This window comes from Hemicordylus capensis, chromosome 1 (genome assembly GCF_027244095.1).
Source record: "Hemicordylus capensis ecotype Gifberg chromosome 1, rHemCap1.1.pri, whole genome shotgun sequence".
NCBI classification, from domain to species: domain Eukaryota; kingdom Metazoa; phylum Chordata; class Lepidosauria; order Squamata; family Cordylidae; genus Hemicordylus; species Hemicordylus capensis.
In genome coordinates this window covers 49,688,417-49,711,594 of record NC_069657.1, presented here as the reverse complement: position 1 = coordinate 49,711,594, position 23,178 = coordinate 49,688,417, and the positions used below count along the sequence as shown (strand labels likewise).

Sequence of the window (23,178 nt, the reverse complement as noted above, 5' to 3'; positions counted from 1 at the left end):
ATTCAAACAAACACTAGTTTCACATTTTCCTCCTGAACAGTTGGAGTTTACTTTCTGGACAACAAAAGCAAGCAAGCCATCCAAACCCTTGGGATTTGTTATCCTTTCTCTTAAGACTTTACATGCTGCCTTAAATTGAAAGATTTCATGTTGAGTTTTAAGGACATAAAGCAACTAGAATGCATTTCTATTAGGGATGCAACTTAATTAACTGACCCATCAGTGCAATTTGTCAACAAGAGGTTTAGTCACAGATTAAGAGTTTAACTCTTCCCTGATTAATTGATGGGAGTGGCAACAAGTTCCCAAAAACTCTGGGCTGTGGGAATTTTGAGGGGCCTATCACTGCAAAGGCCTCAGAACTGTGTCTCCTTGCTGCATAGTTGATGGAACAGAAGAACCAAGTGGCTTGGATCCTACAAACTACAAGTGGAATAGGCCTTTCCTGCCTCCTCTCTCCTACTGCAGCCACCTGTTTCTCCTGAAAAGCCACTCCTGAGGATGAGGTCATCCTTCAGAATGGTTTTTGATGAGGAGTAGCTGAGATAGAGGAGGCTCTCTCCCACTTGTAGATATGGAAGTGGCTTTCTGGTCACTCAGGGCACCATTGGATCCAAGCCCAGATCCTTTTTCCTTCTGTTTCCAAATATAGCAGATCATAGCTATATTTACACATTATGTTCAACAAACATACAATCTGGTCTTGTGGTAGCAAGCATGACTTGTCCCCTTAGCTAAGCAGGGTCCACCCTGGTTGCATATGAATGGGAGCCTAGAAGTGTGAGCACTGTAAGCTATTCCCCTCAGGGGCCGGAGCTGCTCTGGGAAGAGCAGAAGGTTCCAAGTTCCCTCCCTGGCTTCTCCAAGATAGGGCTGAGAGAGATTCCTGCCTGCAACCTTGGAGAAGCCACTGCCTGTCTGTGCAGACAATACTGAGCTAGATAGACCAATGGTCTGACTCAGTATATGGCAGCTACCTATGTTCCTATTCAGAAATGCTCAATGCACATATCGTAGTACACTTTATCTGCACCTTGCATTTGGAGGGGGCCTGTACCCAGTTTCACTTTAAAATGAATGTGTGTACAGATATTTGCACAAAAACATGTATGTGTGTAGACACCTGTATGCATGTACAATGTCTGAAGAGGGCCAGTCTGAAAGTGTAAGTTATTTCACCTTTAAGAAAAACTGTCCTTTTCCTTCAGGACCCTCACAAAGACAGCCTCATTGAAGTTTTGCAATATATCTACACTGAATCAATCATTTAACACCACTGAATCTGAACAATCAAAAATCCTTATGCAGCACGCAGCCTCTGATGTAAGTACCTTCCCATATTACTAGCTTATTAATCTGATTGTTTGCAATCTGACCCTAAGAAGGGTCAAGGAATGGGCACAGAAACAGTTATACAAAAAATGAAGAAGGCTGCACTTTAGTGCCATATGAAATCTGTGGCAAAAAATCAAAAGGAAAATCGGAAGCAAAAAGGTGCTTAGGAATCATCTTCAATACCAGATATTTTTGCTCACCTCATGCACTTCAAGCCTCAGAGGACTACAGAATTGCAACTAACTCATTAGCTGCAGTCTAACGAATCAGAATGCAGGCTCCCAGTCAATTTCTAAGCCCTATTCAAAGTGCTGGTTTTAACCTTTAAAGCCCTAAATGGCTTGAGGCCGAGTTACCTGAAAGAGAGCCTTGCCCCATATGTCCCAACTCAGACCTTAAGATCTTATTCAGAGGCCCAGCTCCAAGTGCTCCTGCCAAACGAGGTGAGGTGGGTGGCTACTAGGGAGAGGGTATTTTCGGTGGTTGCACCCCATTTATGGAACAGCCTCCCCGGTGAGGTTCACCTGGGACCATCACTTTGTTCTTTAAGATGCCAGGTGAAGGCCTTTCTGTTCACTCAGGCATTTTAAATTTTGATTTTTTTAATTTGAATTTTAAAACTGACTTTAAAAAAACCTAAATTGTTTTGTATTTGTGTGTGTTTGTGATTTTATGTGTTATGTACCTAATGTCTACCAAAGAAAACGACAGGGCTCTGTGGGGGCCAGGAGTCAAAATCGACTCAACGACACACTTTACCTTTATTTGTATTTGATGTTTTAATGCTGTGGTGTGAGCCACCCAGAGAACAATTTGTTATTGGGTAGCTAACAAATAAAGTTTATTAATATTATTACTGGGAGACCTAGTTACTTGGGAAGGAAGATTTCAGGAAATAATCCTCTCTAATAAAACGCTTGGTGTCCGTCCATGGACGGACACCAAGCGTGCGTTCGTGCCTGGCCTGTTCTGGGCATGCCCAGAACAGGGCAAGGGAGGCACGAACGGCAGGACCCGGCGGCCATGTTGGGGCCGGGAGAAGGAGAAGTGGCCGCCGCCTACGCCAGGAGGAGTGTGCGGGAGAGGCGGCGGCGCAGCCGTGGCCACGGCCAGAGGTGGCGGTGGCCGCGACGGGGCAACTGGTGGCGGGAGTGCGGGTGAGGCGGCGGCGGGGCCAGAAGCGGCCGCCGCAAATAAAGGAGAGAGGCGCCGGGGGAAGAGGCGGCGGGGAAGCTGGCCGAGGTGGCGGCGGAGCCGCCGCCGAGGCCTGGCGCCGCCAGTAAAGCCAGGCGGGGGGGGAACCTTGGGGCCCAATCCCACCATTCCCGTCCCCCCGCCAAATTACTAAGGGCCAAATTGGCCCTGAAAAATGCCGCCGCCGAACCGCCCTCCCAGCTGCCCGATCCCACCATTTGTACAGGAAAGAGGAGCTCGCCAGCAGAGCTCCTCTTTCTGCAAAGGCTCTTCTCAAACTGGCGCTTTGAGTGGAAAGGGCGTCCTTTCCGCTCAAAGCGCCAGTTTGAGAAGAGCCTTTGCAGAAAGAGGAGCTCTGCTGGCGAGCTCCTCTTTCCTGTACAAATGGTGGGATCGGGCAGCTGGGAGGTTCGGCGGCGGGGTCCGAAAGCTTTACTAGCGCCCGTTTTTCAACGGGCTAAAATTCACTTGTTAATTATAATCAGCAACAAGGAAGCTGGAGCTACTTCAGCATATAAAAGGGGAGGCTTTAGAAGCTTTTGTTCCTTTATTGAAACTGAAGGCACCCGAACCAGTGTATTCGCCTTTCAGTAACACTCCTGCCGCATGCTGACCATGTCACTGTAGAGAAAGCTGCAACCAAAGCACACTTGCTAGTATGGCAAGTCTCATTACACTGAATTGGATTTACTTCATAGTAAGCTTTTGTAAGCCACCTAATGGTGCAGCAGGAAATCACTTGACTAGCAAGCCAGAGTTTGCTGGTTCGAATCTCTGCTGGTATGTTTCCCAGACTATGGAAGATGAGATGAGAAAGTATGCAGTATGAGAAAGGCATCATCATCAGTATGAGAAAGGGCAAAGAGGCACCTTTTACCGTGGTGATTCTCTTTATTTAGCAGGGGGAGAGTAACTGGCCCTATCCACCCCCAGCACAGTACTTCCAGTGACTGTTGCTGGTGTGTGTCTTATGTTTCTTTTTAGAATGTGAGCCCTTTGGGGACAGGGAGCCATCTTATTTGTTTTATTTGTTTTATTTCTCTTTGTAAACCGCCCTGAGCCATTTTTGGAAGGGCGGTATACAAATTGAATTAATAATAATAATAATAATAATAATAATAATAATACTGCGTGGGAGAAGGCAATGGTAAACCCCTCCTGTATTCTACCAAAAGACAACTACATGGCTCTGTGGTCGCCAGGAGTCAACACCGACTCGATGGCACACTTTACCTTTAACGTTTCTTAGACCCTCACTGTAGGATTGCATTAGGTCAGCAGTAGCTCCCCCTTTTGGTGGGGAAGGTTGCCTCACTGGAATTGCACAACAAAAGAGTTAAAAATTTTAAACAGGTTAAGCCAGTTCTATCCCCCTTTTCTTCACATGCCCATGATAAGCACCGTGGGGGAAATGAGAGCGACAGGGAAGCCGCAGAGAACCAACTGACCTTCTAGTGCAGATAGAAAAGAACCGAGCCATCTACTGAGTCAGCCCATTGGTCCATCTAGCTCAGTATTGTCTACACAGACTGGCAGCGGCTTCTCCAAGGTTGCAGGCAGGAGTCTCTCTCGGCCCTATCTTGGAGATGCCAGGGAGGGAACTTAGAACCTTCTTCATGCAAGCATGTAGAATCTCTGTTTGCATGTGAGTCAAAGCAGAAAGCCTGCAGGCTGTGAACAGCAACACACACACAAATCTTCCGTCTGGAAGCACCCCCAGAGCTACGGGGATGGTGATATGCATTCGGTGGATGCCATAAAGATATATGAATATTTGCAAAGTGATAGGTTCCCAGGCGGGCTGCAGAATTTTTCTTTGCAAGTGGAATCCACTATTAATACAGGTGAAACTCAGAAAAGTAGAATATCGTGCAAAAGTCCATTAATTTCAGTAATGCAAATTAAAAGGTGAAACTGATATATGAGACAGATGCATTACATGCAAAGCGAGATAAGTCAAGCCTTAATTTGTTATAATTGTGATGATCATGGTGTACAACTCATGAAAACCCCAAATCCACAATCTCAGAAAATTAGAATATTACATGGAACCAAGAAGACAAGGATTGTAGAATAGAACAATATCGGACCTCTGAAAAGTATAAGCATGCATATGTATTCAGTATTTGGTTTGGGCCCCTTTTGCAGCAATTACTGCCTCAATACGGCGTGGCATGGATGCTATCAGCCTGTGGCACTGATGAGGTGTTATGGAAGACCAGGATGCTTCATTAGCGGCCTTCAGCTCTTCTGCATTGTTTGGTCTCATGTCTCTCATCCTTCTCTTGGCAATGCCCCATAGATTCTCTATGGGGTCAGGTCAGGCGAGTTTGCTGGCCAATCAAGCACAGTACACTGTATACTTTTCGGAGGTCCGATATTGTTCTATTCTACAATCCTTGTCTTCTTGGTTCCATGTAATATTCTAATTTTCTGGGATTGTGGATTTGGGGTTTTCATGAGCTGTACGCCATGATAATCACAATTATAACAAATTAAGGCTTGACTTATCTCGCTTTGCATGTAATGCGTCTGTCTCATATATCAGTTTCACCTTTTAATTTGCATTACTGAAATTAATGGACTTTTGCACGATATTCTAATTTTCCGAGTTTCACCTGTAAAGGCCAGCAAAATGGAGCCCAAACAACCATTGCTGTCCCAAAGCATTCATGTCTATCCATGACTCACAGCATGACTCCTCCATCTCTCCTGGTGTTGTTACTCACACAGTCCTCAGTCTGAGTCTCTGTTTTGTCCGCTTGTTCTTGCTGCTTTCCCTGGGCCTTCCCTTCCTTGAGGAAGAAAGAAAAAAGGGCAGCGGGGAGAGAGTGAAGGAAAGTTGAGACACTGCAAAGAGCCCCAAAGCCCAGAATCTCTGCTTATTCCATTCAGAGGCGCTCTTACCCCTGGACTTCCAGGCCAAAGTCCAGGGCCTCCACACACCCCGAGGCCCCCCAAATCCTCTTTCGTCTGTCTCGGGTGGTGTGGTGGTGCCACAGTCCTGCGCTGCGCCAGGCAGCTGAGCATGACTGTGGCTTAGTGTGACCTCTGCTTTACAGACAGAGGGGGATGGGGGAAAGAAATATGTGGGATGGGAATGTGCTAAGTTGTGTGTTGAAATTTTCTGCTAATGCTTATTTTTATAAATATACCTGTTTTATATTCTTACATTCTTGTGTGTTCAGCTGCTGTTTGTGCCCTCAAGAACCCATGTGTTAAAAATACTGCATGTGTCACAGTGTTTGTGTGTGCAGGGGGGTGATGCTTAACTTGCTGGGGGAGGGGTGTGTGCGGCTCCAAAGACCTTTCGGTCCAGGCTCCAAAATTACCTAGGTGCACCTCCGATTCCACTTACCCCTCTGATTTCAGAACTTCTTGCCGAGGCCTACAGAAAAGAGAGTAACAGACACATTAAGAATATGGTGTGTCTGGAAAGTTTGTGGGTGGATGCTATGGAAACAGCAAAGAATATAGGGGCTAGCAAAGCGTAGTGTTTAGAGTGTTGGACTAGAACCGAGAAGACCCGAGTTTGAATCCCCATTCAGCCATGAAACTCACTGGGTGACTCTGGGCCACTCATGTATCTCTCAGATTAACCTACCTCACAGGGTTGTTGTGAGGATAAAAACAACTACGTACACTGCTCTGAGCTCCTCAGAGGAAGAGCAGGATATAAATGTAATGAATAACTAAGTATTTATATGTGGGGATTCCATCTTTTCCTCTTATGCTTAGTCAGGTTCATGTTCCCATCCTATCTTCAGTTACCCTTCATTGAGTAAGATAGCCAAGGACTCCCCCATCCCTCCCACTCTTCCTGTCTCTGAACCAGAACTCATGTTTACCCTCATAGTAGACAAGGAATATTCTGGGTCCCAAATCTCAAGTGAAATCCCATTAACAGCCTCATGGCAACATGAATCAATCACACCGATGGGAAAGTTCAGTGAAAGTCTTTTAATGTAAACTGGGAAAAGGTGGTAGTTACAGGGAAAGGGGAGCAGCAAACATTGGGTGACTTTCAGACTTTGGGTGGACCCTTTGAGAAAGCAAAAAGAGATTCAAAGATACTGCAAGAATGTAGATTTGAAGCTACATGTGACTTTAAGAATGTGCTCTGCAAGCATGAGTTCGTTTCTTTATTGATAAATAGCTGCCTGATCAGGAGCCCTGCATATCAGGACCACAGCAAGGGCAACAGGGGCCTGCCTTTAAGCCCACCCCACCACCAAGGTCCCAGTCTGGACTGGACACCCTACCCCTGCTGTTTGCTGTTACCAGCTGAGCTTATTCCGCCCACTCCCAGAAGCCTCCCTGGTTGCAACTGCATCTCCAGGCTTGGAGATTGCACTTTGGCTATGCTCAGGAGTTGCACCACAATGTGAGCTCCCAGTCTATGTTATACACAAGTCGCTTAGTTGGCAGTGGACTGGTCACCCTTAGATTTGGCTGCAAGCCCCACAAATTGGAAAGGGGATTAACTTCACACTCTCTGTGAGGGGAGCCCAGCTAAGCAGACTCCCAGGACTAGTTACTGCAGGCGTCTGGCATCTAAGATCATTTCAGCCTTGGAGTGAAATCTAAACTCCCCTTTTCCTCTCTCAAAGAGAGACAATACCTGGCCATCAGGCCGGGGGGGGGGGGGAAGACAGATAAGACAAGTCTTTTATCTGCAACCTCCATTACAATAGGGATGAGTAAATGATGTAACTCTGAAAGTGTGCCTGTGGAAACTGTTGATGGAATTATTGGGAGAGTTAGTCCCAGCACAGGATATACTTTAAATGTACCTGCACACTCCAATTGTCCTCACAATCACCCTTGAATGCCATAGGCAATTCACACACATTCCTACCAGGAAGGACTTAAGACACAATGCATTCCCAAAAAAGGTTGTCTGGGCTCCCCTATTCAGCAGAGCAGGACAAAAGAAATGTGCCCTCAAGGCACGTTTTGGGATATAAGTATCCCTAACTCCATGACCCAGTGTGCTTCCTCATGTACATTACACCTGGGACTCCCACTGTGAGTACATTACACCTGGGACTCCCAGGTGAGTCTCTCAGTGCCTCTCACTCTGGACCCCAGCAGACTGCAACAAGAGACTCCAGCAGACCACCTGGATGTTCCTCTCCAAAACAGGTGATATAGCCTCTTGCCCGGCTCCTTCAGGGCTGAACCTATCCCTTTCTCTTATTTCTGAAATCTTGCCCCTCTATCTTAAAGTACCTCTCTAGCCCACCTGGGAATTTACACATAATTTGGAACTTTAAGCTAAATGTGCCTTACAATAGTCTGTTTCTCAGCATATCTGTAGTGCCTTTAGGGCCACATAGTAATACTGCTCTGGAGATGGCAATGGTAAACCCCTCCTGTATTCTACCAAAGAAAACCACAGGGCTCTGTGGGCACCAGGAGTCGAAATCGACTTGATGGCACACTCTACTCTACTACTCAGTAATTTAGTCTGATTTTAGTTTTAATAAACTCCCTTTTTTATTTAATTCAAACCTCTCTCTCAAGCCGATTTTCTTGAGTTCATATGCTTGCACAAATTAAGGCTGATTGGAACTGTCTCCCCTTTTGAGCTAAATTCCCCACAGTCGCCCAAACTAGGGGGCACAGGCCAATCACCCTCGAGGCAGTTTCATCAACATTGTCAAGGGACAAAAGCTCTCACTGGCACCAAAGAGGGCTTTATTCCTTTGGCAAATAGCATGCTGGGGGCAGGGTTAAAGCCCCTCTACCAGAAGGACTCTGATCTGGCAGCTATTTAACATTTTTTAAAGTAAGCATATGCTTGCAAACCACATGCTAAAATTAACATACAGTTTGACCCTACGCTATAGAGGCAAAGGTACACCATCATCTATAAACCAGGTTGCTCACGCACAGGATTAGCTAAGGCTGTGATGAATTAAGTGCTCTCAGCATCCTCAAACAGATTCCCCCCTTTGCTAAGCAGGGTTTGCATGGGTTTGCATTTGGAGGGGTGACTACATGGGAGCACTGGAAGATACTCCCCTCAGGGGATGGGGCCGCAGCTCAGTGGTCGAGCATCTGCATGTTTGTACACAGAAAGTCCCAAGTGCACTTCCTGACATCTCCAGGTAGGGAAAGACTCCTGCCTGAAACCTTAGAGAAGCTGTTACCAGTCAGTGGAGACAATACGGAGCTAGACAGACGAATGGTCTGACTCAGTATAAAGCTGCTTCCTATGTTCCTGTCAACACAAAATATTACCAGTCTGACATTCAATTTGGGGGGTTCCAGAAGTATGACTGATTCTTCTGCAGGCAAGATACTGGTTAAACTAATTATCTTGCAAAGGCAGTACTTACATTGCCTCTGCTTGCAAGATCAAAGTCACTAGCTGCAAGTAATGAATGATAGAATGTGAGTTGGGAAGCAGAGATCAGAATAGCAGCAAGACTGATTTTCTCCTTCTGGGCGCTTTCCAGGGCGCTTTCCAGCTTAGCCACTCAACAGCGGCAAAATGCTTCCGTTCAGGCAAATCACATTCAAAATGTAAATAGCAAAGTGCCCAGCAGGGGGAGCAGTCCATGGGGATTCACTTCAGTTGCCTCAGTGCTGGCATCAGGTTTGTGTGGGTCCTCAGCAAAATTATTTTATGGACTCCCTTAGTGGTGGGGGTGGGGGCAGGGAACTTTGCTGGCAGACACTATCTTTTTTTTAACCTATAACGCAATGCCTTTCTGTTACTTACAAGGCCTTTCAATTACAGTTGCCTGTTGGGCAAAGGTAAAGGAAAATGGCAATTATACAAAATGGAAGGGAAATGATGAGTAAAGGAAAATGGCAGATACCAGTCTGAGGCCCTACTACTGCTGTCACTATTATTTATTTATTTATCTATCTATCTATCTATCTATTTATCTATTTATTTATTTATCTATTTATCTATCTATTTATTTATTTATTTCATTTTATGTCCCGCTCTTCCTCCAAGGAGCCCAGAGCGGTGTACTACATACTTAGGTTTCTCCTCACAACAACCCTGTGAAGTAGGTTAGGCTGAGAGAAGTGACTGGCCCAGAGTCACCCAGCAAGTATCATGGCTGAATGGGGATTTGAACTCGAGTCTCCCCGGTCCTAGTCCATCACTCTAACCAATACACCACGCTGGCACTCTTTTATCACTAAAATAATCCTCACACAAATGCTCATGGGAGCTCACCTTAGTGGCAGTGGTGGCACCTTAGAGTACTCTTCGGCAACTGTACTGGCAACCACCATATTTTTTCCGCCTATATTGTAGTGGAACATAGGAAGCTGTTCTTGTGGTAGCAAGCATGACTTGTCCCCTTAGCTAAGCAAGGTCCGCCCTGGTTGCATATGAATGGGAGACTAGAAGTGTGAGCACTGTAAGATATTCCCCTCAGGGGATGGACCCACTCCAAGTTCCCTCCCTGGCTTCTCCAAGATAGGGCTGAGAGAGATTCCTGCAACCTTGGAGAAGCCACCGCCAATCTGTGAAAACAACACTGAGCTAAATAGACCAATTGTCTGACTCAGTATATGGCAGCTTCCTATGTTCCTAAGCTGCCTTATACCAAGTCAGACCATTGGTCCATCTAGCTCAGTATTGTCTATACAGACTGTTAGGAGCTTCTCCAAAGTCTGTTTATTTATTTATCTATCAAATTTGTATACCGCCCCAAATTTTAGTCTCTGGGCAGTTTACAACAAGTAAAAATACAGAAGATAAAAACCTTAAAATAATTTAAACCCACAGTCAAATGAAAAAGCTTGGGTGAAGAAATAAGTATTTAGGTACTTTTAAAAAGTTCTCAGAGATGAGGAGGCTTTTGTCTCAGCAGGAAGCGAATTTCAGAGTCTCGGGCCAGCAACAGAGAAGGCCCGTCCCTGTGTGGCTACCGGACAAGCCAACGGCAACTGCAGATGGACCTCTCCAGCTGACCTCAATGTGTAGTGGGGCTCATGGTGAAGAAGATGTTCTCTTAAATACCCAAGGTCTAAGCTGTTTAGGGCTTTATAGGTTATGACCAGCACTTCAGAAACTTATCAGCAGCCAGTGTAGCTCTTTTAAAACAGAAGTGATATGGTCTCTTCTAAATGACCCAGAGACCAACCTATCTGCCACATTCTGTACCAACTGCAATTTCCGGACTATGTACAAAGGCAGCCCCACATAGAGCGTGTTGCAGTAGTCAACTCTGGAGGTTACCAGCATATGTAGCACTGTTCTGAGGTTGTTAATCTCAAGAAACGGATGCAGTTGGCGTAACAGCTGAAGCTGATAGAAGGCACCTTTGGCCACTGTGACAACCTGAGATACCAGGGAGAGGTGTGGATCCAGAAGCACTCCCAAACTGTGTACCTGTTTCTTCTGGGGAAGTGTGATCCCATCCAGAACAAGCCGATTAAAATCATTTCCTGAGTTCCGATCCTGCACAACAAGTACCTCCGACTTATCTGGATTCAGTTGCAGGCAGGAGTCTCTCTCAGCCTTATCTTGGAGATGTCAGGGAGGGAAGAACTTGGAACCTTCTGACATGCAAGCATGCCGATGCTCTTTTCAAAGCGGCCCCATCCCCTGAGGGGAATATCTTACAGTGCATTATAGGTAAGATACGGCTTCTGCTGCTCTGAGTCACTGCCACGACTACCACCAAGATAACCCGTCCTCATAAGGATTTGGAGAAGGCTTACCTTGGAGGTAGCAGCACCAGCTTGGAGCACATCTCCACTGCTGCACTGGTGGCCACAATCTTTTTCATGAAGGCCTCACAGGTCAGCCATGGACCCTTTGATGGCCCTCGGTCCTCAGCCAGTGTCCAAGTTGGACCATCTTTGATGCCAGTCCTGAGCTCCTATATGGCTCTTTGCCCCGCCCCCTCCCATGACTAGCAAAACCAGAACAAAGTATGCAAAATACAAATATTACAAAATGATGAAAAATCAGCATAATTTATACACATTTTTTGGCACACACTTTTAATTTATTGGGCACAAAATGTTAATCCGTTTAGGACACAGAGCACACAGAATTTCAGTCTCTTTAGAGCAGGCACCAACATAGTGACTACTAACTCTAATTTGCAAACTATGGCAGCTACCTCTTTGAGTTCTAAGACTCCCCTAGTGACATGAGCCTGATTATGAGTGCCCTAGGTCCTCACAGTTACAGCGGACAAAAGCAGGGAAGAAGTTCCACCGCCCCGCTGTCAATCACCCCTCGCGTGCTGTCGATCACGGTTATAGCACGGTTTGTCTCAAGGGGGCAGCACTGTACACATGACTGCAGCGAATCCGCATGGATTCACTGTGATCATGCTTATGGTGCCGCCGCCTTCAGACGAACAGAGCCATAACCATGACCATTGATGCAAGGGGGTGACTGACAGCGAGGCAGTGGGACTTTCTCCCCACATTTGCCCTCTGTGGCTGTGAGGGCCCTGGGTACTCATAACATCTGAAAAGGGCTATGATCTAATTACTCTGGCAGCCTTGGCAATACCCAACAAATCCTAACTATTTCTGACAGATTGTAGACCGGCCAGAGCGAGAAGTGAACTTTGTGCTCCTGAGACAGAGCAAATGGCAGAAGAAGATCTGTTTCATGCTTAGAGGGGCTGTGAGTCAACATCCAGGCTCTCAGGGAAGTCTAAATCAATCTCACTTGCTAACTTTGGTGTGTAATGGGGCCATGCTAGGTCTAATGTTGGGCCATGCCACCTCATTTGGCCCCTGCTAAATGAGGTGAGGCGGGTGGCTCCTAGGAAGAGAGCCTTTTTGGTGGTTGTACCCCCTTTATGGAATAGCCTCCCCAGTGAGATTTGCCTAGCTTCATCACTTTGTTCTTTCAAACCTCCAGGTAAAGTATTCGTGACTCAGGCCTTTTAAATTTTAATTTTTTTAAAAAAAAATTGATAGGATTGTAACTGATTTTTAAGAAATGTTTTGAAAAATTGTTTTTGAATTGTATTTTGTATCCCCCCCCCTTTTTGGTCTGTTATGATTTAATTTGTGTTTTTATCTCACGTTTTAATGTTGTAAGCCACCCAGAGGACAATTTGTTATGGGGCGGCTAACAAATAAAGTTTATTATTATTGTTGTTGTTGTTAAAGTGACAAGGAACTCACTGAGAATGGATTTATTTCAATTTGCCTGAGGTTTATTCCATGTTGCATGAGGTCCCAGTGTTCAAATTATAAGGGACCAGGGTGGGAGGCTAGCCCTCTAGTTTAAATTATGGGGAGAAAAGGGCCTTGTACCTTTCCCCCCATAATTCAAGCACTGTGAGGCACTCATTGCTCAGGTTTGCCCTAGTGAAGTTCCATACCTGCATTCACATTCCTTGTGTTCAACAAAGGACAGCTCCACATAGGGTGCCGACTTCTCTGAACTCACTTTCAGGAGCTGAAAAGACGAAACATAAGCATTTCTCTAAACTATTTCACTACATAAAACTTAGGAGTGTGTGTGGGGGGTTATTAAAACAATAGGGAACTGATAGCAAGGGGCAATTAAAAAAGGCTATTTGAGGGGCAATTCATTATCAGTAATCCCCTTGCTGTGCTCAACAGAAAGCAATAAAACAGGTGAAAACCACAAACAGGAAACCTTTAACTAATGGCACAGGAGCCCTGAAAAGTCTCAAAAGCACTTTACCTATCCACACTGGACAAGCTGGTGTTGCGTGTAATTCATTTTAAGAATTGCCACCAATTGGGTCTAAAAAAACACAGGAGGAGAACACAGAACACACTAGAATGCAATAACTTGTCAATAACGTTGTCTGGATTCGCTGTAAAAAGCAAGTGAACAGAGCACGGCAATTCCAAAGGAAAGGGAAGCAACCTTTACAACAACCAGGATCATATAGGCCAATCCCCTACCTGCATGGTGATATTGGCCATCTCTGTTGGGACACACTGGAGACTCTCATCTCTGCAGCATCCACTGCAACGGCTCAGGGGCACACAGGACGGATTGAATATGTGCTCCACCTCACTGGGGTACTCAGAGACAATACTGACCAATTTTTCCAAGGGCTTGCAGGTGCTGCGATTCCAAACAACGGGAAAAGATAGGACTAAAAGGATAACAAAAAGAGAGGTGTTAAACACACACAGTGAGAAGTTAGTGTTTCCCTGCTCCTTCAAGTAATCAGTAAACAGCAACATTCTATGGCGAAGTTACCTGACAGCAGAGTGCAACTCTGGCTTACTTCATTATCTGAATATTCAAAACATGCTCTGTTATACATTTGAAAAGTTAAAACACCAGATAAAAAAGAAAGAAAGAAGGAAGGAAGGAAAGAAAGAAAGGAAGAGCAAAATCTTAATTAATTCAGAGTAAATATCATTTGGGCTCTGTTCTCATAACCATGACCAAGAATTAGAATCATCACTTTGCACTCTGCACATACTCAAGATCACTAATGCAGCTTCCTTGACTTTTAATGCACTTAAGCCACCTCTTTCCTACAATGTCAGCGTGTTTTACAAAATTATAAAAAGTGGGTGTTTTACTTTTTTCAAAGTATGTTTGCAGGTGTATTGGCACAGTTCTGCAGTATTGCTAGTAGGATTCTGTTAAATGCCTGATATGGGCTCAGTTCACTGAGGATTACTTTATTGTAATTATCAGAAAAAACAGGACTCATTTGGAATTGGCAGGTTAAACTTGAGACATAATATTCTAAGAGAAAATTATATTGTATCAGAATATTATGCAACATTTCACCATGGAGGTACTCATCTTAAACATTCCTACTCAGTAAATTAAAAATAAACTGTTGATTGTAGCAAAATCAATTATCCTTAGTCAATTATCCTTTCCCACCCACACTACCTCATCCAGAGTAAGAGGCTACAGGATAAGAATTTCTTGTGATTTTACAGTTTTCAGAGCCTATAGTTTATTTATCCTAAAAATTTACATGCCACGTATCAGCCAGTCAAGACCCTCAGAGTGGCCTACAAAGAAAAAATAAAAATAAAAAACAATTTTTAAAATATCAGTATGAAAGATTTAACAATTTAAAACAAAAACCTACCAACAGAAAGCATCCAACACAAACTACAGGGGAAACAACTATCCTAAACCGGCCTGCCTAAACAAGTCAGTCTTCACTACTTTTCTAAAACCTGAAAGAGAAGGCACTTAAGAAACAGAGCTTATAACACACATCTTTTCAGCCCTTTCCATTCAGTAAACATTTCAACTAAAGTCAAGAGATGTTTTACCAGGTTTTATCAGAACAGACACTATTCAAACTTTGAGATCATCTCTGCGAGATATCCTTAGTTCCATACTTTTGGGTGAAGTCCTGCAAAGGCAGTCCACACATATACATATGCTAATTCATTATGCCAACTTAAACACCTATAGGTAATAAGCTCCTTTGGCCCAGAGCAGCGGGGATAGATTTTTTTAAAAAGCGATTTTCCAGAAGTAAGATAGTTAGAAGTAAGAAACTATCAATATGTCTAAGAAACTATCAATAGCACCTGGAAATTTTGTTTGTTGTAACTTGTTATTATGATATCTATATAATTATTGTTTAAGTTAAACAAAGACAGATATATAATCATACAGACGGAGACTTCTGATACAAATAAAACTTGGACAATTTTGTTCAGAGAGTTATGTTGAGAAACACAATGTACACATGTACACATTTCTAGCATGAGCTTATATCTTGGTTGGAGTACATGAGTCAGCTTTCAGGGTACTTATGAAAATTACATATGTGAACTTGCAGGTAGCAATCTATTTAGATCTATTTTGCTGATCAATGATCAGCAAATTGTCTTGATTAGTTAGCATTATCTTAAGCAAGAAACATGCACATCCTGTGTTGACCAACTCACCTTTAAAGTTCAAAAGCTAAGAGAAGCATTTCCTCTAATTAATTATATCAGGAATAACTTCTGCATTCTGTAGCTTTCGAGGAAATTCTCAGCCAACACTTTCACCTCCTCAAGCCAAGACAGTGGCTTTCCTGGACGCCACAGGGCAATCTCTTTTAGCCAACAATGCCTAAGTTTAGATCCAGAAGTTTACAGGAAGTACACAAAAACTGTTGTAAGTAAAATGTACTTAAGCTGATGCCTCCAGCTTTAGTAAATTTTGATTACAACAGTTGTTGTGTACTTACAGCATCCTGCAGACTTCTGCATTTAGATAAGACTGAAGTCAGGAGGTCATAGGCTTTTCATTCAAATATAATATTAATATTTGGCAAAAGGACAGAAATCTAGATCCACACTCCTACAGCATATACTTTATAATGTGTCTCATATGATCAAAGCTTAATTCTATTATCCTAAGATGTGACTTAAAAAGCCACCTAATGGCGCAGCAGGGAAATGACTTGCCTAGCGAGCAAGAGGTTGCCGGTTCAAATCTCCGTCGGTATGTTTCCAAGACGATGGGAAACACCTATATTAGGCAGCTGTATCGGGCACCTTTCAGCATCTTCTATAGGAAGATGTTGAAAGGCATAATCTCATACTGTGTGGGAGATGGCAATGGCAAACACCTCCTATATTCTACCAAAGAAAACCACTGGGCTGTGTGGTTGCCAGGAGTCGACACTGATTCGGCAGCACACTTTACTTTAAAATGTGAGTTCCTAAGGTATTTGCAGCTTCCCTTCTTAATTTGAGTGACCTTAAAGGCCAAGTTGAGGACAGATCACACTGGAAAGAATCTATCTATGTAGTTACTAAGAGTCGATACCAACTTGACAGCACTTAATCAAAAAAGGGGAATGGTATCAGTGAGTGATCTTGTACCTAATAGTTAACAGAGAGGAGCAATGACCCAGTTTTGCAAAACCATTGCAAAAATGCCCCATAGGATACAAACACAGCCCAGTAAAATCCATAGCAGCTCCCACATTGCATCCATGGTGGAATGTGTGTTTTTGTAAGAAGCTGAACCGTGGCCAGTAGTCACTAGTAAGTGATGCAAGTCCAAAGCTAGGACTGGGAGACCCAGGAACACAGTAGGGGTCATGCCAGATAGACAGCCAAGAGGGTAAAGACAGGAGCCCAGAGCCAGAAGCACACCAGAGGACAAGCTAAGTCAGTGGCGTAGGGATAACAGCGATGGCCCCTGTCCAGCCCTCGCCACTCAAGCCACGCCCCCCTTAATGTCTGATGCCAGACACTGCATCTGACATCAGACACACAGGGGGCGTGGCTGGGGCACCAGGTAGGGCTAAGTGCAGTGGCCCGAGTTCTTTGAAAAAACCCCACGCACAATGGTGGTTCCACCCCTGAGCCAAGTAGCAGTCAGAACAGGAGCCAGGAGTCAAGAACGAGCCAAGGATCACACCAAGCAGACCATCAGGAGAAGTAGCAAGATAACACATCAGCACAAGAAGACCTTGATAGTGAGGCAAGACCTGCCCCAGCAAGGAAGATCTTATACTTCCTGCTATGGGGAAGGTCAGTACGTTATTTAGAGAGAGAAGAGAGGAAAGCTAATCTTGTGGTAACAAGCATGACTTGTCCCTAGCTAAACAGGGTCTGCCCTGGTTGCATATGCAGACTAGAAGTGTGAGCACTGTAAGATATGCCCCTCAGGGGATGGAGCTGCTCTGGGAAGAGGTTCAAGTTCCCTCCCTGGCAGCATCTCCAAGATAGGGCTGAGAGAGTTTCCTAACTGCAACCTTGGAGAAGCTGCTGCCAGTCTGTGAAGACAATACTGAGCAGATAGACCAATGGTCTGACTCAGTATATGGCAGCTTCCTATATTCCAATTCCATAGCATGGGGCTTACCCAGAACCTCAGAAGGCTACAAGTCTGCTTGCAATGTAGCAGGCCACACAAGAGGGCAGCAAAATGCAGGGCCGGAGAGCAGGCACAGCATCTTACACACAGGGAAGCACAGGTGAGGGACAATAGGTGAAGAACTAGTTTCCTGACCAAACATTTCCAATTTATACTCACCTCTGACTTCAGTGGTGCTGTTTCCAAGAAACTTGTCTTGCCGCTAGGAAGAGAAAAGAGGAAAAAAGTAATTTCCCCAAAGCAGTCTGGAAAGAGAAAAGTAATCAACTACAGTGCAGTGAAATCTCCTACAATGTAAGGTTGAATTCACGGTGCCTCTTTTTAAAAACGCAAGATATTAAAAGGCATGGAGGATAAGATGGAACCCAAGAAGACACCATAGGCCAATGACCAAGGCATCGAGCAGAAGTCCCCAGCACCACCTTTTGGAACCAGCTCTATGAATACGCCGAATATTTATATACTGCTTTTCAACAAAAGTTCCCAAAGTGGTTTACATAGTTATGAATAAATAAATAAATAAAATGGCTCCCTGTCCCCAAAGGGCTCACAATCTAAAAAAGAAACATAAGATAGACAGCAGCAGCAGTCACTGGAGGGATGCTGTGCTGGGGATGGATAGGGCCAGTTGCTTTCCCCCTGCTAAATAAAGAGAATCACCACTTTTAAAAGGTGCCTCTTGGCTCAGTTAGCGAGGGATACTGCTATAAAACTGTGCCCCCAATCCTGTCTCCTCAAGGCATTTCAGAAGGCTACCACATCAATGGTATCAAAAGCTGCTGAGAGATACAGCAGAACCAACAGGGACACACTCCCACTGTCCAGCTCCCAGAGCAAGTTATCTTCTAGAAAAGAAACCAAGGTGGTATCAGTCCCAAAACCAGAGTGGAAGCCAAACCAAAAGGGGTTGAGCTAATAAATCTGATCCAGGTATCTCTGGAGTTGAGATGCCGGCGCCCACTCCCATATGTGCCACACCATATGCTCTAATTATCATTGGAAGCCCTGCAGTAGGTGTCTTTGCCACTGGAGACATGGTGGGCAGCTACTAGAAGAAGCAGATTTTTTGGTGCTGGTGGCGCCATTCACTGGTGCCAAATACCTTGTTTGGTCCCTATGTTGTACTTCTTCAGGCACTAGGGTGTTTTTCACAAAGCAGGCTTTACCACAAGTTCAAAGTTGGCCCCATAAACAGACACAAAAAGTGGATTTTTTACCCCTGGACATAAATCAGGCTACACTCTAACATGCAATGAAAAACCCGAATCGTGTGTGAATTCCCCCCCACACACACCCCAATAGCTCGCTGGGACTTCAGGGTAAACCTGGCCAATATGTGAATGCACACCTGCCATTCCAGAGGAAATGTGAGCTAGAAGTCCTGTGTGAAAAATGCTCAAGTTAAGATGTGGCGTTTTTTGTTGACATACTGGGGGTGGCTCAGTTCTGCTGTAGCGAGGTAGCTGTTATTCAGAGGAAGCTGTTCTGGGTTATTTAAACTGGTGGATGGGCGTAATTTTCTTAAACTGTACTGCCTAATCACATGGATGGTTGTTGTTGTTTGTTTTGTGATTTGGATTTTTAAAAAATTGTATATTTTTGTTGCTTTTACCTGCCTTTGGTCAATTATGAGAAAGGCAGGATATACATTTCTAAAAATGACGTAAACATTCAGTCAGTATTAACTCTTACAAATATATTACCTAACAACAAAATGTTGCAGTACAGGGATCATGGAATAGGTTATATCTAATTCTGAATCTTGTTAATGTATTGTGTGACGGTGTGTATGCCCATGTACATACTGTGATTCAGTGCACAACTTCCCCCTCTGCTCCTCAGGAGAGTTCATACACATACAGTGGTTTTTATGTTATTTGAGCGGGTTAACCCTCCACATCAAGAGTTTAAATGCGTCAAATCCCTTCCCCCTCTGAATCACAGAAGTAGGAAGTAGCTGGTGAGAAAACAGACACCTTTCCCCCTCAGAAGGGGTTGTGACTGTCTTGAGGGAGTATTCTTCAAATTGAGACATTTCCTGCTCTTTTTGTTCAAGCCCTCTTTCACCCACTCCTCCTTGCCACTGAGGTCCATTAGCTCTGCCCACCTGGTTGCCTGTTAAGTGCCCTCTGAGTCTGCAAACATTCCTTTCCATTGTTACACTGGGGCAGATATGGAATTTTTTTGCTCCCACTTAAGATTTCTTCTTCTTCTTCTTTTTTGAAATTGACATATCTGTGGGTTAGCTTGAAGTCTGTCAGTACCTCTCTCTTGCCTGCAGATGCTCCAGTTATGCATCCATAAGCAAAATAACATTTCTAGCTCTTTTAGAAATAGATATAAGATATTGTTTTTCTACCCACCAGAGCTGTCGAGGAAGTTCACAATCCAAATGTAATATGCATACAATACTGAAGCCACTCCACAACTAAAATAATGCTTTTGGTATCAGAGCAGATTCAGTCTTGGAATGTGTGAAATAATAATGAAGAGGATACTTCTAAGCATGTGCAGAGTTCTTTTACTTCACCAATGGGCAAATACTTTATTTATTTATTTATTTAGGAAGCTGTCATATACTGAGTCAGACCATAGGTCCATCTAGCTCAGTATTGTCTACACAGACTGGCAGCAGCTTCTCCAAGGTTAAATTTAACATATTTGTATACCGCTCAAAACACAAGTCTCTGGGCGGTTTACAACAAAACAACAAAAACAACAAATAAAAAGGTTAAAACATTACAATTTGAAATTTAAAACATTAAAACTATTTAAAAAATCAAACTATTAAAACAGTGAGGCGGGTCTCACAGTCTCGCAATCTGTGAGACCCGCTTTTGTAATAACTGCGGGGAGAGCGGGCTAAGCCCGCTCACCCCGCAGATGAGCGGGCAGGGAGCCCTGGGTGGCTGGATTGGCTGCCCACATGATTGCCGGCTCCGTGACAGAGCTGGCAGGGGGTGGGGGGAGCGGGGGCCATGTGGCCCCCGCAAGCCCTGCGCGAGCATGCAGGGCATACTGGGGAGACCCCTGGCTGGGGGTCTACCCATGAGTAGGCGCGGCGTGAAGGCGCGGCGCGGCTACTCATGATCCTATAAAGCAGGTTTGCTGGAGCGCTCGCTCCGCAAACCTGCTTTTTAGCAGGGGTTCTCGAGTGGGTTACCCGCTCAAGAACCACCGGGCTCAGCTGCGAGCCCGGTGGTTCTTATGGTCAACAAAAATCGGGCTAGCCTTTGCTAGCCCGATTTTTGTTGATCGTGGGAATCGCCCCAGTATCTAATTAAAAGACAGGGAGAACAAATGTGTCTTGATTGCCTTTTAAAAAGTTGTAAGAGATGGGGAGGCTCTTATTTCAGCAGAGAGTGTGTTCCAAAGCCTCGGGGCAGCAACGGAGAAGGCCCATCCCCGAGTAGCCACCAGATGAGCCAGTGGCAACTGCAGACGAACCTTTCCTGATTATCTCAATGGGCGGTGGGGTTTATAGCAAAGAAGACATTCTCTTAAATACCAAGAGTCTAAGCTGCTTAGGGCTTTATAGATAACTAAGACCTTGTATTTTGCCTGGAAACCTATCGGCAACCAGTGTAGATATTTTAAAATAGGAGTGATATGGTCTCTCCAAGATGACCCAGAGACCAAACTGGCTGCCATATTCTGGACCAACTGCAGTTTCCGGACTACATACAAAGGCAGCGCCATATAGAGCGCATTACAGTAGTCAAGTCTGGAGGTGACCAGCAGATGTACTACTGTTCTGAGGTCATTTATCTCAAGAAACTGATGCAGCTGGTGTATCAGCAGATCTCTCCAGAGATCTGCTGGAGAGGTCTGTCTGCAGGTGCCAGCGGCTCGTCTGGTGGCCACTCAGGGACGGGCCTTCTCTGCTGCTGCCCCGAGGCTTTTGGAATGCGCTCTCTAGTGAAATAAGAGCCTCCCCATCTCTGACAGCTTTTTAAAAGTCTTTCTTCACCCAGGCTTTAATTAATGTTGTTTTAATGGTTTTAATGCTGTTTTAAAATATTATTTTAAAATTTTTAAATTGTTGTAATGTGCGTGTCCCCCCTCCCCCCATTTTTGTCTTAACAAATATTTTACTTTGTTTTTATTCTGTTGTAAACTGCCCAGAGACGTAAGTTTGGGGCAGTATAAAAATGTTTTTAATAATAATAATCAGCAGAAGCTGATAAAAGGCACCTCTGGCCACTGCCTCAACCTGGGACACCAGGGAGAGGTTTGTGTCCAGATGCACCCTTAGACTGCGTTACCTGTTCCTTCTCCATTGTTTGTACATGTCCAGTATTAGGGAAAAGAGCTTCTAAGCAAGAAGATATGACTTTCAGAAAAGCTTTAGATTCATTTCATAAATTAAACACTTTTGCAGTCATGGTTTATAGAAATCCTGCCATGGTTTATTTAGAGCTGCTGTTGCATTTCCTAGCAGGCTCTTAGGATATTGCATATTTTACTGGAATACTGCACAGATTACAGACAGAACCTGCAATTCAATGTTTGCCCACTAGCTGTCACTCTAGTGCAGAACGTCTTGAGTCTGCCAATCTTCAAACTGTAGAAGTAGAAGGAAGAATGAGGCAAGCAGAGATGTGAAGATATCAGATAGTGAGGAGGAACGAACAGAAGAAAATAAGGAAAGGGGGCAGGACAGGACCAAATGTGGATGCCCAAGACAGAGGATGTCTCCATTCCCCTTTCCAGTCAGCAATAAATCAGCATGCCATCTATCTATCTAATTCTCTAAGGTGTACTCATGGCTAATCCCGTGTGTGGCAGCTCTCGTAAGAGTTTGTGAGCAGAAGCACCGTGGTGATTGGGCAGTGGAGATTCCATATAAAGACAAGGAGGAGGAGCCAGTGAGAGCAGAAGCACTGTGGTAATTGGGCAGTGGGGATTCCATATGCAGATAGGGAGAAGGAGCCTGTGATGGTTAAGGTCAGTTGAAATGCAACTGGTCGGAAGATGTTCTTGATTGTAGAGGAATATATATAAATAAAAGGATAGTGGGCAGGGGTCTGTGAAGAGAGGGGTTGTGAGGGAGGAAAGAGCCCCTTCAGGAGAAGGAAGCTGAGAGAGAGGAGTAGGGAAGGGAAGAAAGGCAGAGGGGAAGGAGAGAGAAAGAGAGAAAAAGAAGGGAGGGGAAGAGAGAAAGAAGGAAGGGCGAGGGATGGGCCTGAGCCTGTCAGCAGCCTGAGGGGAACAAGCAGCCATGGTGGCACTTATTGGCAGCAAGGAGGGGTCCAGTCAACCACTGCTGCTGAGCGGAACGAGGCCATTGGCAGAGGCAGGCAGGCGGGCAAGGGATGAGCCCGGGCCTGTCAGCGGCCTGAGGGGAATGAGTGGCCATGGCAGTGGCAACAGCGAGGATGGACCCAATTAACCGCTGCTGCTGCTCCTGTGAGGAGGAGCAGGAACAGGGCTCGGATGAGGGTGGGGAGGTCTCTGGGGATAGGGGGCTGCAGTTTGGCCAATAGGCGCCAGCAATGCTGCAGCTGTGACCAAGAGGGGTGAAGGGGATGGAAGCAACCGGATGGAGGAGGAGGAGCAGGAGTGCGGCTCAGGTGAGGGTGGAGAGATCTTTGAGGTGGGGGGGGGAGACTGTGGCAGGGGGCGAGGGGAGCAATCAAGTACTAGTGTGCAGATGCTCTGCACAGGTTAAGCTAGTTTTAAAGTAAAATAGCTACGCCAAATAACTTCATTAGCAGAACTTTTGCCCTCTAATGCTAGGATAATAAAACATGAGGTTCTCAAGATAGGAGTGGGGAGTGGGGAGGTCAAAGGAAACATGTTGTTGGATCTGTTTCTACTTGTGGTTTTGAGTGCAAGCACTAGAGCTCACG

The 23,178-nt window shown here is 44.9% G+C and overlaps 1 protein-coding gene across 2 annotated transcripts in view; it reads right to left on the bottom strand.

The window, feature by feature from the left end:
• The window catches only part of PGF (placental growth factor), a 41,649-nt gene that overhangs the window by 5,609 nt on the left and 12,862 nt on the right, over positions 1 to 23,178 (bottom strand). Inside the window, exons 2-6 of one of the 2 annotated variants that reach the window (XM_053311129.1) lie at positions 17,486 to 17,528; positions 13,417 to 13,613; positions 12,861 to 12,937; positions 5,888 to 5,917; positions 5,221 to 5,324 (exon numbers count right to left, since the gene is read on the bottom strand). In XM_053311129.1, the coding sequence (XP_053167104.1) occupies positions 5,255 to 5,324; positions 5,888 to 5,917; positions 12,861 to 12,937; positions 13,417 to 13,613; positions 17,486 to 17,528 (417 nt within the window). In that variant the 3' untranslated portion in view covers positions 5,221 to 5,254. The remainder of the gene's footprint in view (positions 1 to 5,220; positions 5,325 to 5,887; positions 5,918 to 12,860; positions 12,938 to 13,416; positions 13,614 to 17,485; positions 17,529 to 23,178) is intronic. The other variant, XM_053311125.1, reaches the window with a different exon arrangement.